Source organism: Crinia signifera, chromosome 5 (assembly GCF_055691185.1).
Source record: "Crinia signifera chromosome 5, ASM5569118v1, whole genome shotgun sequence".
NCBI classification, from domain to species: domain Eukaryota; kingdom Metazoa; phylum Chordata; class Amphibia; order Anura; family Myobatrachidae; genus Crinia; species Crinia signifera.
This window is the reverse complement of record NC_139221.1, coordinates 189,547,054-189,566,785: the sequence shown is the minus strand read 5'-3', so window position 1 is coordinate 189,566,785 and position 19,732 is coordinate 189,547,054. Positions and strand designations below refer to the sequence as shown.

General features: G+C 40.8%; 1 protein-coding gene across 2 annotated transcripts; it reads right to left on the bottom strand.

Moving 5' to 3' along the window:
• Window positions 1-2,794: 2,794 nt before the first annotated feature.
• LOC146080737 (uncharacterized) lies at window positions 2,795-7,588 on the bottom strand. 2 transcript variants are annotated; one of them, XM_083188342.1, is made up of 2 exons: window positions 7,336-7,588; window positions 2,795-6,573 (listed from the first exon to the last, which is right to left on the bottom strand). In XM_083188342.1, exons 1-2 carry the CDS (start codon window positions 7,563-7,565, stop codon window positions 3,336-3,338), a joined length of 3,468 nt encoding a protein of 1,155 aa, XP_083044468.1. In that variant the 5' UTR covers window positions 7,566-7,588; the 3' UTR covers window positions 2,795-3,335. The 2 variants fall into 2 exon arrangements, 1 of the variants encoding a protein (XP_083044468.1); XR_014474968.1 differs by lacking the exon at window positions 7,336-7,588 and adding an exon at window positions 6,750-6,854 and having other exon boundaries at window positions 6,459-6,573.
• Window positions 7,589-19,732: the final 12,144 nt, after the last annotated feature.

Here is a 19,732-nt window from a genome sequence, read left to right as displayed (position 1 = left end):
GGAAGATCGTTCCAAACAGGGGCGGATTGGGTTGGAAAACCAGCCCGGGACATTTTTGGAAGCAGCCCAATTAGGGGGCGGAGTCTGCTGAGGGGCGGGGTCTGTTGACAGGGAAGGATGCTCTCTTCTCAGAGCTTTATCAAAAGGCAAGACAAATATATTGGCGCTAAAAACTCCAACCGTACTATGTCCTTATTTTAATTATTGGGGTGTAGACCATATACACTACTGTTTGCTTAGTCCCAAACCATAGGGATAATACACACAGTAGGTTCCTGCAGCGTATTTGTAGGAAATGCCAATTTCCCAATAGTATAGATACAGAAAAAAACAACATATAACGCGCTGGAAACAATATATATGAAAATACAAATATTTAATAAGCTAAGAAAAATTATTTAAATGTACATATATTATATTACACTGGCCAGTGATAATTCTACCGCTAATTCTGACTAAGCTTTTTTTCATCTCCGGAGTGCCATAGAGACAAGAGCCCTGGTACCTGCACAAGCTCTCCTGGGTTTTGGTTACCACACTACCTGCCACCTAACCTGGAACCTGGATCCCCAGTGATTTGTAAAAAGGAGATTGCTGTATTACAGCTCCACCAAACAACACTGCACAGGTGCACATAGAGCAGGTACAGGGAGATCTCTCCCTTTGGACTTTTATTTTTATATATATATATATATATATATATTTTTTTTTTTTCTTTCTCATGCTTTTTACTGTGTCTGGCCAGGCAAAATCAAATATATAAGGGAGCCATTATTACTCCCCACCGGTATATGGGATAAATAGAAATATCAACACCCCATTGGTGACGAACTAACCACACTGGATTTTGTCTGCTATTAATTGTGTTTTTATGAAATTGTTTTTTTATCACTGGCCAGTCTAATATAATATATGTACATTTAAATAATTTTTCTTAGCTTATTAAATATTTGTATTATTTTCATATATATTGTTTCCAGCGCGTTATATGTTGTTTTTTTCTTTATCAAAAGGGAAAGTTTGTTTTTCTGAAATCTAACAGTGTATAATCAGTGCTTACATAAATTCCACCTCCACAACAGCTATCAGAGGCCTTTTCGGTCACCGAACTTCGCACTCTCACCAGGCACGTTCATTCTGTGACGTCATCAGACCTCACCACAGACTGTTTCTTGCCAACCACCAGATACACAGACATGACAGAATAAACAGCTACATTGCACTAATACAGTGTCTCCAACCTTAATTGAGCCTGAGCTACTCAAGACAAAAAAAGAAAATAAAAACTCCCGGAGAGCTGCTATAATTTGTCCAATGCCCCTGATACTATGCCGCACACTGTAATGTCCCTACATAATATGCCGCACACCGTAATGCCCCTGCACAATATGCCACAGACCGCAATTCCTCTGACCTAATGCATACCTCACAAGTTTGGCAGCGGACAAAGGAACATATGCAAAGGAATATATATGCGTGCCGCAGGCACGCGCCGAAATTTTGTAGCCACCATTTTTGTCGGTGTGAGGGCATGGCTTTCAATGTTCCAGGGAAATCCTCGCTGTCAGAGCACGGCGATGATTCCCCGGAATGGTGAGGTTCACCACAAATGCAGCAAGCCCAATGCATTTTGTAGCGAGCTCCGCCGTTTTGATGGCCGTACTCACCGTTTCCACCTCACTGAAAAGAACCAGCGAGGTGGAAAAGGCGAGTGAAGGGCGGTTGGTTGAATACTGAGGGTGAGCCTGAGCCATGACGGTGAGCTATCGGCACTGATCTCGGTCATAGTTCGCCCTCAGGGCACTGAATACACTTCATACGAACACATATAATCCTTTACCTGTGACACGGCCTCATTGCCATGAAACATTGGGCGTTCGCATATAGTAATGGGGTTGCCCGGCACTCCCTGCCCTTCTCCGCCCCCTGTCCTGGGTGTGTGCACCCGGCAAACAGAATATCCGCCATGGGTGTAGGCACAGATGCACACCACCGGTCCCCAGTGCGAACACGGGGGACCGAATCAATCCAAAAAAGGTCCTATACCAAAGGCATACTGTAAATCAGCAGTTCTCAAACTGTGGGTCCCAACCTTCTCAGCATGAGGTCACTACTCCATGTTGCTGATCATCAGGCTGAAGACTTTTCTAATCTCAGTTAGTGATTCAAGGAGTCTGAAACATCTGTTGAATTGTCTGTTATTTTAGGCTCCTCCCATCACTCTGTGCCTCCACAATGCTGCCATGTATGTGCTGTCTGCTGACTGCACGCGTGATGTGATGGGTTATGGTATATCAGACTCCTCCCATCACTCTGTGCCTCCACAATGTTGCCATGTACTGTATGTGCTGTCTGCTGACTACACAGGTGATGGGATGGGTTATGGTATATTGGACCCCTCCCATCACTCTGTGCCCCCCACAATGCTGCCATGTATGTGCTGTCTGCTGACTACACGTGTGATGACCTTTTGCAGTAACTTGATGGGTTCCTGTAACTATTTATTTTGTCTGATGGGGTTCCAGGGCAAAATGGTTTGAGGATCCCTGCTGTAAAATTCAATGATACACACTTACCTTATACACCCTGTGTGAGGACGTCTTCCGGGATCGGGACCGCACGCCCGGCCGGTAGTCGCTTGAATATGACGTCACTATTAATTACATCCACTTTAATTGTTCAGTCTCTCACTAAGCAGCTTGGCAAATTCGAAACCTACAGCATAACCCTCCTTTACTTTTCAATAATCGATCTTGATATACGATGTCTGAAGAACGGTATTTATTATGCAGTAAAGGGATCATGTATATATATATGCGATGATTGATTAGATGGTGTATATACAAGTGAATTGGGTAAAACTGTAAATAAAACATAAACATGCAATTACAATCTGCACATAGAAAAATGCAAGGTAAACATGCAGTACACATAACATTATGCATACAATCTGACATTATGGGTAAAAGGTATATGCTAGAGTGTAACTGGTATTACTAACATGCATAACTGCCTAAATGAGTTAAGGGTGACATAGTTTTGAGTGATAAACTCACCATCGAATGCTGTCTCGGGCTGGACCATGTGAGCTGTATCTGTCTGCATACATGTGAAACTTAATATGGCCCCTGATGATCATCTTTGTCCCAGAATGCATTGCTAGCTAGCTAGCTACAGAAAGCTAAGGGGGACAAACTACCTAGCATGCAGTAGCTCTGTACTGACCACAGGAAGGAGTGGATTATGCAAAACAGATAAACAGTAGAACACAACAGAAACTTATGCTGAAGGCATGACACTCCCCGTCTGGTATCACTGATACCATATACTAAACTCTAAGATGATAACAGTAAGAACAGTTCAGATACTGGTCTGAGATAGAACTTAGTCTCTCCTTGTTTACAGACCTTGACCTCCACCTTACGGACTTTCCCATCCTTACTTGGGAATGTTTTGGTGACAAGACTTAAAGGCCACTCGTTATGTTGTGCCTGACAGTCTCTGATGAGCACAATGTCACCTGGTTTTAAGTTGGGTATGGCAACTTGCCATTTGCTTCTTGGTTGTAAGGTAGATAAGTACTGACTTTTCCACCTGTCCCAAAAGGTGTTTGCAAGGCTTTGAACTTGTCTCCATTGACGTTTAAATAAGTCTTTGGTGTTGAAATCTCCAGAAGGAGCATTAGCAGTCCCAGTCTTCTGAGTAAGAAGAGTGGCAGGGGTAAGTAGAAATGGGTCCTCTGGAGGATTAATCAAATCTGTCTTGTACAAGAATTCAGGTCCTGTGAGCCATGTGGTGTCTTTGAGGAGATTGGCTGGAACGGCTCTTGTGGCATGATCTGCGGGGTTATGAGCAGTAGATACATAGTTCCACTGTTTTGGATTGGTAGATCTCCTGATCCTTAGCACACGGTTGCTGACATAAACATGGAAACGTCTGGTCTCATTGTAAATGTACCCTAATACTACTTTGCTGTCAGTGTAGAATTCTGTTTCTGAGAGTTCGATAGGCAACTCTGATGAGATTAATTCAGCTACTTCTACGGCTAGTACTGCAGCACAAAGTTCTAGCCTGGGCACTGTGTGTTCTGGAAGAGGTGCAAGCTTTGCTTTGCCCATGACGAATCCAATGTTACATTGACTTTTATTGTCCATGGTTTTGAGATATGCAACAGCAGCAATTGCTTGAACTGAAGCATCTGAGAATACACACAGTCTCTGCTTTTGCACTTCTGTGGAAGGTACAGGTGCATATGGGCGTCTAATATAAAGGTTGGTTAAGGCGGACAGAGAACTTTTCCACACTTCCCACAATTCCCTTTTTCCTAGAGGCAGAGGGGCATCCCAGTCGGATGATTCACAGGTTAGGTCTCTGAGCACGGCTTTACCTTGAATGGTGACAGGAGCTGCAAATCCTAAGGGGTCGTACAAGCTATTGACAGTAGATAAGACACCTCTGCGAGTGAAGGGCCTTTCTTCACTACTTACTTGGAAGGTAAAGGAGTCAGATTTCAAGTCCCATAAGAGTCCAAGGCTACGTTGGGCTGGTGGCGAATCAGTTCCTAAATCCAAATCCCTTAAGTCAGTAGTATGATCTTGTGTAGGGAAGGCTTCCATGACTTTTTTGCTGTTGGAGGCTATTTTGTGAAGTCTGAGATTGGAACAAGCAAGCATTTCCTGAGCTCTCTTGAGAATGCTGATTGCGGTCTCTTCTGTTGGCATAGATTTCAAACAGTCATCCACATAGAAATCTTTTTCTACGAGCTGTCTAACATCAGAACCATACTCTAGTTCACCCTCTTGAGCTGAACGTCTGAGTCCGTAGATGGCAACTGCGGGTGAAGGGCTGTTACCAAAGATGTGTACCCTCATGCGGTATTCTACAATGTCCTTAGAGGGGTCGTTGTCTCTGAACCAAAAGAATCTTAGGAAATTCCTATCCTGTTCTCTCACAAGGAAACAATGAAACATTTGCTGAATGTCAGCTGTGAAGGCAATAGAGTCTTTTCGGAATCGTATGAGTACTGCAAGGAGTTTGTTGTTAAGGTCTGGTCCTGTCAGGAGCACATCATTTAAAGAGATACTTTCAAATTTAGCACTGGAGTCAAATACAACTCTGATCTGACCTGGTTTCTTTGGATGGTATACTCCAAACATTGGCAGGTACCAGCATTCATCTTTCTCTTTAAGAATAGGAGCTATCTCAGCGTGACAGTTTTCAAATATTTTGCTCATGAAAGAAAAGAAGTGATCTTTCATCTCTGGTTTTCTGTGAAGATTGTGTTTAAGTGAGGAGAAACGTTTGAGAGCTTGTTCTCTGTTGTTAGGTAGATGTTGTCTGGGTGTTCTAAACGGTAGAGGGGCAACCCAGCTGTTGGTATTGTCTTTAACTAGTCCTTCCTTCATTATTTCCAAGAATAGTTTGTCTTCTATGGACATTGCTACTTGGTCATCCCTTTTTGTTCTTTGGAAGACTGTGAATCCCAGATGATCTTGGTAGTTGTCACAGATCTGGTCGTCACTAAGATAATCTATGGGAGTACAGTGTGGTAGTTCCTTAATGAGGAAGTGGTTGTGACATGGTTGAAACAGAGAAGGGCGTCCATTTTCTAAAGTGCAAGTAAGCATGGTATTGATAGAAGCTGGTTTGTGCACACTTCCAAGGCATACCTCTCCTATTATGACCCATCCTAGGTCTAAACGTTGAGCATAAGGTGCATTGTGTGGACCATTAATCTGACTTCTGACTTTGTGGACTCGTAGGAGATCTCTCCCGATGAGTAGAGATACCTGGGCTTGTGAGTCCAGTTCTGGTATCAGATGTGCTATACGTTTTAAATGCGAATGATGAAAGGCTGCATCTGGTGTAGGAATTTCAGACCTTTTCTCTGGGATATCATCGCACTCGGTGATTGGTGGTAAGGGAAGACATATCTTACCATCTATGGATTCGACTATATAGCCAGTGGCTTTCCTTCCTGCTGCCTCAAAACTCCCTGCACAGGTTTTTAAGGAGTAAGGGGTGCTGGGGCCTCTGATGTTAAAGGTCTCAAAGAAGTTTGATCTGGCTAGAGAACCATTACTTTGGTCATCTAGGATAGCATAAAGTTTGACAGCTTTATCTGGTTGGCCTTTGGGGTAGACTCTGACTAAACAGATTTTGGAGCAAGATCTGTTGCTAATGGCATCTTTGCAGACTTCGGTACATTGCACAGTCATCTCTGGTGTTGCTGCATTAGTGTCTTTTTGCTCTGCATTATGCTCCCCGCCATGCTCTGTGTCACTGTGGCTGTTTTGTAAAGCCCATGGGGGAGGCCCAGGGTGTAAAGCTGTGTTGTGACTTGTGCTGTGACAGTCTGTGCAGTTAAGACTAACCTTGCAATCTTTGGCGAGGTGAGATGAGGAAGAGCAGCATTTGTAGCAGATACCATTTTCTCTTAAGAAGGCCTTACGGTTCTCCAGGGACTTTTCTCTGAAGGCTCTGCATTTCAGGAGAGGGTGTGGTTTGTGATGCAGAGGGCACTGCTTGGCGGGATCTTTCTCCCTGGTCTCTTGGTGAGCAGAGCTGATAAACCTGTGGGAAGAATCTGAATTATGAACGTTAGTCTTGTGAACTGTGACTGCAGTTTTGCGAGGGTTAGGTAGCGCAGGGGTAGTGCCTGTTAGGGCAAAGGCAAAACTAGGGTCATTCCTGGTCTTGGCTTGCTGACTTACAAAGTCCACAAAAACAGAGAATGGTGGAAATGGTACCTTGTTACGCTGTTTGAACTTTGAACCGTGGGTAATCCATTGTTCCTGTAGATTATAAGGTAGTTTTTGCACTATAGGGTTAATGCCTCTGGCGGTGTCTAGGAAAGCAAGTCCTGGCAAGTCTCCCTCACATTTGGCTACTTGGAGCTCCATTAGTAAGTCGCTTAACTCTCTAAGTCTCTGATAGCCTCTGTTAGGTAACCTAGGAAAATCATCAATCCTTTTGAACAGTGCATTTTCTATTACCTCTGGTGAGCCATAGCACTCATTAAGTCTGTCCCAGATCATTTTAAGGCCATTCTCAGGATGGTTAATATTAATCACTCTTATCCTTCTAGCATGTTCAACTGATTCATTCCCAAGCCATTTAATTAAGAGGTCTATCTCTTCACTACATGAAAGGCCTAAATCTTTGATTGCGTTTTGGAAAGAGGATCGCCATGCTCTGAAACTCTCAGGGTGATCATTGAACTTTGAGAGTCCTTTTGTGACCAGGTCACGGCGTGCAAGAAACCTGGCAAAGTCTAATGTATCTTGATTGGCTCTAGGTGCATTAGCATGGTGGGTAAGTGGTGTGTTATCATACCTGGTAGGAATGACTGGTTCCTGCTGGCTTGTATTTCCCCACCTTTGCGTGTAGGAGGTAGTGCCATGGTTGTAGTTTGCGGCTACAGGCTCTTGGCGTGAGGGTGAGTTGTCTCTCATGGATCCACTGTGATTGGAGTCCTCTTGCTTGCAGGTTTGCAGTCTGCTACTGACTTGTGGTGGCACTGCATAGTGTACTTGGCTTGTTTCATTTATGAAATCTGATTGCATATCTTGTACTGGTGGAGCATTGCTGCTATTTGCGGACACTTGGCGCACGTATTCTGCTGCACGTTGCATTGAATTCTGTGATCCAAGTTCTGCATCAAGTATATTAATGGTTTCTTTTATGTTGAAGCGTTCTGCAGACTCTAAGAACTCTGCTTCGGCCATAGCGGCAGCAGCTTCCCTCTCAGCAGCAAGCTTCTCACTAATTGCTTCTAAGCGTTTTTTCTCCATATCCTTTTCTGCACCCAGACGTACCTTTTCTGCCTCCATGTGAAATTTCTCTACTTTCAACTGCATTTCTTGCTCAGCAAAGTTGGCCCGTACCTTTGCAGCTTCTGCTTTTGCACGTGCAAGGATGGCTGCATTGCTAACTGATGTTGATTTGGAGGAACCAGAGATGTGGGACCTTGTTTTGTATGAAGATGTTGTTTTATGAGACATACTGAGGAGATGTAAATGCTTGTCTGCGTAGAGACTGCTGTATCGCCGTGTGCAGGTATCTGTGCTGACGGTGTAGCAGGGCTCTGTTAAGTCAGGTTCTTGGAACTGTTAAACTGTTTGACTGTGCAGGGACTGTTGTATTGCCATGTGCAGGTAGCTGTGCTGACAGTGTGAGGCTTCTGTGTAGTCAAATGGCGGTACTCCTATTGCTGAGTTGCCACTGTTAGCAGACTGTATAGAAACTTGTGCTGTCATATGCAGATAGCTGTGGCTGGCAGTGTAACAGATCTGTAAGTCAGTACATGTGATCCACTTGCTGACAGACAATGTTGCTGACAAATTCAGGATGTGTGTTTTAAGTTGCTGACAGCCTGATATTTGCTGACAAATCAGTGTTCATGTGTCCAACTCGATGGTAGCATCGATGGCATCGATGGTTTGCTGATGAAGTCAGTGTGCATGTGTCCAAATGCTGATAGCATCGATGTTTTACTGTTCAGTCTCTCACTAAGCAGCTTGGCAAATTCGAAACCTACAGCATAACCCTCCTTTACTTTTCAATAATCGATCTTGATATACGATGTCTGAAGAACGGTATTTATTATGCAGTAAAGGGATCATGTATATATATGCGATGATTGATTAGATGGTGTATATACAAGTGAATTGGGTAAAACTGTAAATAAAACATAAACATGCAATTACAATCTGCACATAGAAAAATGCAAGGTAAACATGCAGTACACATAACATTATGCATACAATCTGACATTATGGGTAAAAGGTATATGCTAGAGTGTAACTGGTATTACTAACATGCATAACTGCCTAAATGAGTTAAGGGTGACATAGTTTTGAGTGATAAACTCACCATCGAATGCTGTCTCGGGCTGGACCATGTGAGCTGTATCTGTTTGCATACATGTGAAACTTAATATGGCCCCTGATGATCATCTTTGTCCCAGAATGCATTGCTAGCTAGCTAGCTACAGAAAGCTAAGGGGGACAAACTACCTAGCATGCAGTAGCTCTGTACTGACCACAGGAAGGAGTGGATTATGCAAAACAGATAAACAGTAGAACACAACAGAAACTTATGCTGAAGGCATGACATTAATAGTGCTTTTTATTACTTACATTTGCTTATGATATATTTTGGTGGATAATGTCCCTATATGCTATGCACACATTTACCAACAGTTAGTTATGTGTATACTGAATACATATTCAAGCGTGTATAAGGTAAGCGTCTATCATTTAATTTTTTGCCATGACCTGAAGAAATTAACTCCAAGCAACCGAGGTGCCATCCAATTCCAGACGGAAGATTATAACAAGGCAAAGCATCGGCACTCAGCGGGTTTCAATCAGCCATAAATCAGCCCACACCAAGGGTCGATAAATTTAAGCTTTCGGATTTATTTCAATCCTTCATCATTGAAGGATTGAAATAAATCCGAAAGCTTAAATTTATCGACCCTTGGTGTGGGCTGTTTTATGGCTGATTGAAACCAGCTGAGTGCCGCTTCTTTACCTTGTGTATATATATATATGTATATATATATATATATATATATATATATATATATATATATATATATATATATATATATATATATATATATATAAAGATTGGAAGGATAGGCGTCACTCCAGAGGACTTTCAAATCACTTTTATAAATATAGCAGATTCAGTACATGCTCATCGTTGCTATTGCAATAGCAGCGATGAGCATGTACTGAATCTGCTATATTTATAAAAGTGATTTGAAAGTCCTCTGGAGTGACGCCTATCCTTCCAATCTTTGCATATCTTTTGGATGGCACCCGGGGCACCTTATTATCTACTATTGGGAGTGCCGGCTTTAAACCAACCCTGTATATATATATATATATATATATATATATATATATATATAAGGTAGTAGTAGGACAGCACACCTTTCCAGTTACTTTAGCGTGCCCCGGTGCCCTCAGGTAAGGACTCGGCGGTCCCAAATATGGAGTAGAAGGAAAGCGGCACTCGGAGTCAGAAATGAAGAAAAACGCAGGTAATTTTTTGATCAAACGTTTTCAATGTTATACAAACATCCTGATGACGATGTTTGTATAACATTGAAAACGTTTGATCAAGAAATTACCTGCGTTTTTCTTCATTTCTGACTCCGAGTGCCGCTTTCCTTCTAATCTCTCTATATATATATATATATATATATATATATATATATATATATATATATATATATATATATATATATATATATATATATATATATATATAAAATCCAATGGGAAGCAGCACTCAGGAGGCAGTTTCAAACAGTATAAATCTGTATTTAAGCAACAAGCTTTCGGGGTGTGACCCCCTTCGTCAGGTACATACAGCAAATAACAAACAGTGAACTTACCCCTGATATACCCCAAGGAAGGTCTGACTCACCCATACACGCTGCCGCCGGCGCGAAGCGCTGAGACAGGAAATACGTCCTGTGGTATCCGGACTCTTCATTGCTAAGCAACTACAGGGTTTGCGTTTCACCTCATATGAGGAAGTGCACGCTACACATTAAACAATGGAGCGCACACGTAGCAGGAAGTCGGGAACCAGATACGGGGAGGGCAGGTTGCTAAGCAACCATAAATACAATCCTCGCTGCGCTGTGGCCAGGCGCTGTATGCACAGTAGCAGCGATGCTGGGGGAACCAGACCTGCAAAAAAATAGAGACACCATAAGTGTTATGAAAGTAAAAAAAGAAAGAAAGAAGGCACTGTCAAGAAATATAAAACATAAATGAAAATAACAACATATATTGAAAAACAATATGACAAAAATAGCATGAATCACATAATGGCATTCCAGTTGATTTTGTCATTCAGACCAAATGGATGTGTTACATTAAGTTTCAGAATCCATTTGGATTCCAGTCTGAGGAGCTGTCTGGCACGATCACCTCTCCTCAATGACTCCGGAATATGGTCTATAATGAAATATTTTAAAGAGGCCAATGGATGATGAAGGTTTTAAAAGTGGCGAGCCACTGGTTGATCAATGGCTCTGCCCTTGAGTGACAGATCTATAGCAGATCTGTGCTGACCCATTCTGACCCTGAACTGGCAAGTAGTTTGGCCAACATAATAGAGCCCACAGGGACACACAATTATGTAAACAACATAGGGTGTGCGACATGAGACCACATGACGTATGGCAAAAACTTTATCTGTATGCGGATGTTTAAAATCCTTACAGGAAACCATAAATTTACATGTCACGCAGTTCAAGCAGCTATAACATCCTACTGCTTTGAAGATGGTATTGGGTGCCCGAGGGATGCCCATGCCGGTGATTTCCGTTTTACCCAAAAAAACAAAGTCATGTCCATGCCACGCTCAAAACTACTCGAGCCTAAAACACGTCCACTCACCGATGTGATACCGTGGACTACCACCTTCTCCACTGCCAGTCCTGTCTTAAGCTATGCAACAAAATCTTTATGGCCCATTGTGAAATCCGATATGGATCTGCCAGGATTCCGTACATCCCGTCCCATGGCAGCTTTCAAACGGGGCCCTAATTTACGTGACAGGCTTGTTAAAACGGAAATCACCGGCATGGGCATCCCTCGGGCACCCAATACCATCTTCAAAGCAGTAGGATGTTATAGCTGCTTGAACTGCGTGACATGTAAATTTATGGTTTCCTGTAAGGATTTTAAACATCCGCATACAGATAAAGTTTTTGCCATACGTCATGTGGTCTCATGTCGCACACCCTATGTTGTTTACATAATTGTGTGTCCCTGTGGGCTCTATTATGTTGGCCAAACTACTTGCCAGTTCAGGGTCAGAATGGGTCAGCACAGATCTGCTATAGATCTGTCACTCAAGGGCAGAGCCATTGATCAACCAGTGGCTCGCCACTTTAAAAACCTTCATCATCCATTGGCCTCTTTAAAATATTTCATTATAGACCATATTCCGGAGTCATTGAGGAGAGGTGATCGTGCCAGACAGCTCCTCAGACTGGAATCCAAATGGATTCTGAAACTTAATGTAACACATCCATTTGGTCTGAATGACAAAATCAACTGGAATGCCATTATGTGATTCATGCTATTTTTGTCATATTGTTTTTCAATATATGTTGTTATTTTCATTTATGTTTTATATTTCTTGACAGTGCCTTCTTTCTTTCTATTTTTACTTTCATAACACTTATGGTGTCTCTATTTTTTTGCAGGTCTGGTTCCCCCAGCATCGCTGCTACTGTGCATACAGCGCCTGGCCACAGCGCAGCGAGGATTGTATTTATGGTTGCTTAGCAACCTGCCCTCCCCGTATCTGGTTCCCGACTTCCTGCTACGTGTGCGCTCCATTGTTTAATGTGTAGCGTGCACTTCCTCATATGAGGTGAAACGCAAACCCTGTAGTTGCTTAGCAATGAAGAGTCCGGATACCACAGGACGTATTTCCTGTCTCAGCGCTTCGCGCCGGCGGCAGCGTGTATGGGTGAGTCAGACCTTCCTTGGGGTATATCAGGGGTAAGTTCACTGTTTGTTATTTGCTGTATGTACCTGACGAAGGGGGTCACACCCCGAAAGCTTGTTGCTTAAATACAGATTTATACTGTTTGAAACTGCCTCCTGAGTGCTGCTTCCCTTTGGATTTTGCATGACTTTTTATCCAGGCACCGGGGCCCATTGTCTTGGAGATCTTTCTTAGAGTGCCGGTCGATTTGGACTTATATATATATATATATATATATATATACAGTATATATATATATATATATATATAATACACACATACATATATACATACTTTGGAGGGATATGCACTCCCAATAACACAAATATAGCCACGGTGGGTGCCCTCACAAAGAGGAGTAATAGAAGCAGAGGGTGCGGCACTCTGTATAATCTTGGCAAAGGAACTATATATATATATATATATATATATATATATGTGCAACAAACAGGCGTCACTCCAGGTGAAAGCCCACTTTAATGTGTCTAAGGCGTTTCGAGACTAAATGTCCTGGTATGTCCTGAAGACGAGACATGTAGTCTCGAAACGCCGTAGACCCATTAAAGTGGGCTTTCTACTCATTCACAAGACCTGGAGTGACGCCTGTTTGTTGCAAGTATGTAAAGTGGACCGGTGATGGTACCTCACCAGGAGGGCAACCAGGAGTGCCGGTTTTGTTTCATTTTATATATATATATATATATATATATATATATATATATATATATATATATATATATATATATATATATATATATATATATATATATAGCGGTGAATAATAAACTCCACTCTGGTGGACGCTTAACAACATTTCAGTTTAATTGATAAACTGTTTTCAATTTACAAAAAAAATCAATGCAGACAATCATGCATTTTTACTTACACCCGCCATCTGCATCGTGGAGCAGACTGCCGCTGGGGTCCGCCCATCCGTCCTGCCCTGGCCAGTAAAAATGACGTTACTCCCATTGGCTGCCCAGCTTCTCTCTGCATAGCGTACATGTTGCCTAGGCAACCCAGACGCTACAGAATACAAATATAAATATATATATATATATATATAATACAAAATATACAGTGCGCAAATGAAAAAATGTCAGAATTACGGTATTAAATACCAGTCCTTTTAGACACAGTCTCAAGTCGGCTCCTTGCTCGACACAGGTGAATCACAGCTCCACGCTGTTATAGTGCACTTGCTTTTTTCAAGCCGGCAGCTCCACACAAATGAACACAAAGTGTTCTCCCGAATCCAAGAAGCGGGATTTGTTTGATCTAAAAGAGATAAATGTGGGCGCTCCAATGGTGCAAAAATTACCACTTTTAAGATAATGGATTTTTATTCAAGAACTGCACACAAACAAGGGATGGGTAACGTACCGAATTCAGCGGCTTACAATCACCGCTCAGAACAGGCATAGGAGGGTGCAAAAGCACCTTACAAACGTTGGAGAGGTTACACTCGAGGCTCCGGTCGTGTTGGACGCTAGGCCACGCCCCTACGCGTTTCGTCACGCTGGACTTCGTCAGAGGGCTGGCCTAGCGTCAGACACGCACCTCTTAAATAACACAACCTCAGGTGTACTAAATTACTATCTAATACAGAGGGTGTGCTATCTTTACAATTGCCTGACTCATTTCAAGCATAGACATTGAAAAAATGTTTTTATAAAACGTGCTTCCAATGATACTAAACATACCTATGTATTAATGTGCAAAATTTCATATTTAAAAAACACACATATTAAAAAACAGACAGCTTTTTAACACATATTCATAAAAGGTCAATATAACAACAATCAGTGAAAAAATGGCAATATTAAAAAACACTTTTTGCATAAAAAACACAGTCAATCGATAATATCGGTAAAAAACATCGGTAAAAACATCGATATACAATAAAACATCCTTATGCGAAGATGATATCAAAGAGATATATAGGACACACGTAAAGTGCAAGTACTTCTGTTGTGCGCCAACTTTCATTTCTAGAAAGAAAAAAGAGGAACATAATAATACCCGGACATAGATTTTAAAGAAATATAATTTTTGCAGACCTTTACACATAGATAACTAGAAAATTGTAAAAATCTCGTATATGGGCTTTTTACCCAACAGGAAAAATAAATACAGTAAGAATAGTAATAATAATAATAAAACCACAGTATACCAAGGGGTGTGTATGTATTTTACCCAAGGAGGAAAAGAAGAAAATCACCTGAGAAAGGGGGTAATTTCCATGTTTTCATTTAACCCTGTTGGACATAGGGTATCTAGATTGTAAATCCAATAGGACTCCTTTCTCATAAGTAGATTTTCTCTATTACCTCCTCTCACATCTAATGTCACGTGTTCTAAACCCATAAATTTCATACCTATTGGGTCACTACCCTGGCACTGTTTAAAGTGCCTGGGAACACTATGTGAGGTCAAACCATTCTTAATATTTCGATAATGTTCGAGGATGCGGATTTTTAGCATCCTCTTGGTTTGCCCCACGTATTTCTTCCCGCACGGACAAACTAAAAGATAGACAACATGAGTACTCAGACAATTCATGAAACCCTTAACGGTAAGTTCTTTGTTCTTTTTACCTTCTATTTTTTTCGTTCCCTTAATAGTATGACAACCCATTTTACATTTACCGCAAGGAAAAAAACCTTGCGGTGAAGTCATTTGTTTCATGAAACTTGAACAAGGTGTACTGTCTGTTTGTAAGAGACTCGGGGATAGTCGATTTTTTAGAGTAGTCGCTCTTTTAAAGATTAATTCAGGTCTGTCTCCCACTACCTTTTGCAAAAAAGGATCCATTTTTATTACCGGCCAGTGTTTAGTCAACACGCGTTTAATGTCGTTACTTCTGATATTATACGTTGTAACGAATGGACAAATCAAGTCTTTGCTTTTATCTTTCTTTGGCTTATACTTTATAAGATCCTTTCTATCCAGATCTCTGCATTTTTTTATAGCAGCTTGTATAAGACCTTCTGGGTAACCCTTGTCTTTGAACCGGGCAGTGTATGTCGACACCTGCCCATCAAAGATTTCTAGACTACTGCAGTTGCGACGTAGCCGGAGCAGTTGGGAATAAGGAAGGTTATCCTTCCACTTCTTCAAATGACAACTATTGTAGTCCAAATAATTATTGGAATCTACTGTTTTGAAAAAAGTGGAAGTTTCAATTTCAAATACATTTGTTGACACATTCTCTGACACCTTAATGTTCAAATCTAAGTACTCAACAGTGTTTTTTTCGAATTTACTCGTAAAGGATAAATTGTATGTGTTGATATGCAGGTAATCAACAAATTCTTCAAACTCCCCTTGGGTACCGGACCATACTAGTATCAGGTCGTCGATATACCTTTTATAAGTAGTAATTTGATGCACAAACGGGTTATTATTATAAATATGTTCGTGCTCCCACTCCCCTAAGTACAAATTGGCGAATCCTGGGGCGCAAACGGTCCCCATCGCCGTCCCGCACTGCTGTAGGTAATAGGTACCCAGAAAAGTAAAATAATTTGATTTCAACACAAATCTTACACACTTTATAATAAAACGCCTTTTTGCTTCTGTTAAGGTAGGATCCCTGGACAACACTTGGTAAATACATTCTAGCCCTTTGTCATGAGGTATCGATGTATATAGAGAATTTACATCTATTGTCCCCCAATTAGCTCTTTTATCCCACTTTAATTGGTCCACAAATTGCAGCACTGCAGTGGAATCTTTGATATAAGATTTGAGAAACGGGACATATTTATTCAAATAGGAATCCACCCACTCAGAGACCCTTGATGTCAAAGAGTCTACTCCGGACACGATTGGGCGTCCTGGGGGGGCGGTTTGGTTTTTGTGGATTTTAGGAAGATGGTATATTGTTGCTATCCTCGGTTTGTCATTAAACATATAGTCATATTCCTCTTTACAAATACATTGATCAGATAATCCATTATACAAAAGATCTTTCAATTCTTCCAAAAATCCTGTAGTGGGATCATTGGACAAAACCTGATATGAAAGAGGATCTGATAGCAACCTAAGCATTTCTTTAACATAATTATCTTTATCCATCACAACCAAACCGCCTCCTTTGTCCGCTTGTTTGAACACAATATTTTTGTTCTCTAGCAATTCCTTTAGTGCTGCATTTTCTTGACTCGATATATTGTGTTCATTAATTCTTATTTGATCCTGTATTTTCTCCAGGTCTTTTTTGACCAATTGAAAAAATAAATCTATATTTGGGCCTCTCGATTCGACGGGATAAAATATGCTTGGTTTTTTTAAACCTGTTTCGTTCAGCGTTTTTATCCTTGTACTTGAGGACTCAGAATTTTCATCTGCTAATTTTACAAAGTGTCTTTTTAGGGTTAATCTCCTAATATATAGGTTTAGATCTATGTATAACTCAAAGTGATTGACCTTCGATGAAGGGGCAAATGAAAGCCCTTTGTTTAATAATTTTAATTGTGGGGCAGTCAATGTAGTACTAGACAAATTAAATATTCCTTTTACTTCTAGATTCTCTGGCTCAGGATTTGTCACTACTTTAGGGTTCTCCTTTTGAAAGTGGGTAGTTTTTCCCCCTCTCTTCCCCCTTCGTCTTGTTTTCTTTTGCCCCATCTCGAGGTGACCGGGGATTCTGTTAGCAGTCTGGCTCCCTGGGATTGGCGCTGATCTAAAAAATTACTTGTTTCTGCTAAGGATTGTAAGGGTTGAAATCTATTTTGTGTAAAACGATTGGTTAAAGAACCCACCTTTGGACAGAATAATGAAAAGTTTTTAGAGGAATGGTATAGGATTTTGGATGAGAGCTCCATTAAACTCATGCACCTAATTATATGCGAGAAAAAGAGAAATCAAAAAGACATTGAGATTAGCATTGCTAATTTAGAGTCTAAATTAGAATCAAAAAATCCTACAGAGGTAGCAGAGTTTAAAACGTACATCAGTGAAAAAATGGTTAAAATTGAGAGTGAAGTGATACAAACTAAAGTAAAAAAATTTAAGAGAGACAAAGAGGATTATGATTTAAAGCAGACCAGAACATGGTTTAAAAGGCGGAATGAATTTAGACAATCGAAAACCCCATACAGACCAAATAGACAGAAATGGAATAATTCCTGGGAGGAAAGAAAACTAGAACCTGTCTACTCCAGACCCCAGTCCCCAGCCCGGTGGACAAGGGTTAGTAAAGAGAAAGCATGGAGGAAAAATCCAGGACAGGATTTCAGACCGCCCTTTACACAAAATAGATTTCAACCCTTACAATCCTTAGCAGAAACAAGTAATTTTTTAGATCAGCGCCAATCCCAGGGAGCCAGACTGCTAACAGAATCCCCGGTCACCTCGAGATGGGGCAAAAGAAAACAAGACGAAGGGGGAAGAGAGGGGGAAAAACTACCCACTTTCAAAAGGAGAACCCTAAAGTAGTGACAAATCCTGAGCCAGAGAATCTAGAAGTAAAAGGAATATTTAATTTGTCTAGTACTACATTGACTGCCCCACAATTAAAATTATTAAACAAAGGGCTTTCATTTGCCCCTTCATCGAAGGTCAATCACTTTGAGTTATACATAGATCTAAACCTATATATTAGGAGATTAACCCTAAAAAGACACTTTGTAAAATTAGCAGATGAAAATTCTGAGTCCTCAAGTACAAGGATAAAAACGCTGAACGAAACAGGTTTAAAAAAACCAAGCATATTTTATCCCGTCGAATCGAGAGGCCCAAATATAGATTTATTTTTTCAATTGGTCAAAAAAGACCTGGAGAAAATACAGGATCAAATAAGAATTAATGAACACAATATATCGAGTCAAGAAAATGCAGCACTAAAGGAATTGCTAGAGAACAAAAATATTGTGTTCAAACAAGCGGACAAAGGAGGCGGTTTGGTTGTGATGGATAAAGATAATTATGTTAAAGAAATGCTTAGGTTGCTATCAGATCCTCTTTCATATCAGGTTTTGTCCAATGATCCCACTACAGGATTTTTGGAAGAATTGAAAGATCTTTTGTATAATGGATTATCTGATCAATGTATTTGTAAAGAGGAATATGACTATATGTTTAATGACAAACCGAGGATAGCAACAATATACCATCTTCCTAAAATCCACAAAAACCAAACCGCCCCCCCAGGACGCCCAATCGTGTCCGGAGTAGACTCTTTGACATCAAGGGTCTCTGAGTGGGTGGATTCCTATTTGAATAAATATGTCCCGTTTCTCAAATCTTATATCAAAGATTCCACTGCAGTGCTGCAATTTGTGGACCAATTAAAGTGGGATAAAAGAGCTAATTGGGGGACAATAGATGTAAATTCTCTATATACATCGATACCTCATGACAAAGGGCTAGAATGTATTTACCAAGTGTTGTCCAGGGATCCTACCTTAACAGAAGCAAAAAGGCGTTTTATTATAAAGTGTGTAAGATTTGTGTTGAAATCAAATTATTTTACTTTTCTGGGTACCTATTACCTACAGCAGTGCGGGACGGCGATGGGGACCGTTTGCGCCCCAGGATTCGCCAATTTGTACTTAGGGGAGTGGGAGCACGAACATATTTATAATAATAACCCGTTTGTGCATCAAATTACTACTTATAAAAGGTATATCGACGACCTGATACTAGTATGGTCCGGTACCCAAGGGGAGTTTGAAGAATTTGTTGATTACCTGCATATCAACACATACAATTTATCCTTTACGAGTAAATTCGAAAAAAACACTGTTGAGTACTTAGATTTGAACATTAAGGTGTCAGAGAATGTGTCAACAAATGTATTTGAAATTGAAACTTCCACTTTTTTCAAAACAGTAGATTCCAATAATTATTTGGACTACAATAGTTGTCATTTGAAGAAGTGGAAGGATAACCTTCCTTATTCCCAACTGCTCCGGCTACGTCGCAACTGCAGTAGTCTAGAAATCTTTGATGGGCAGGTGTCGACATACACTGCCCGGTTCAAAGACAAGGGTTACCCAGAAGGTCTTATACAAGCTGCTATAAAAAAATGCAGAGATCTGGATAGAAAGGATCTTATGAAGTATAAGCCAAAGAAAGATAAAAGCAAAGACTTGATTTGTCCATTCGTTACAACGTATAATATCAGAAGTAACGACATTAAACGCGTGTTGACTAAACACTGGCCGGTAATAAAAATGGATCCTTTTTTGCAAAAGGT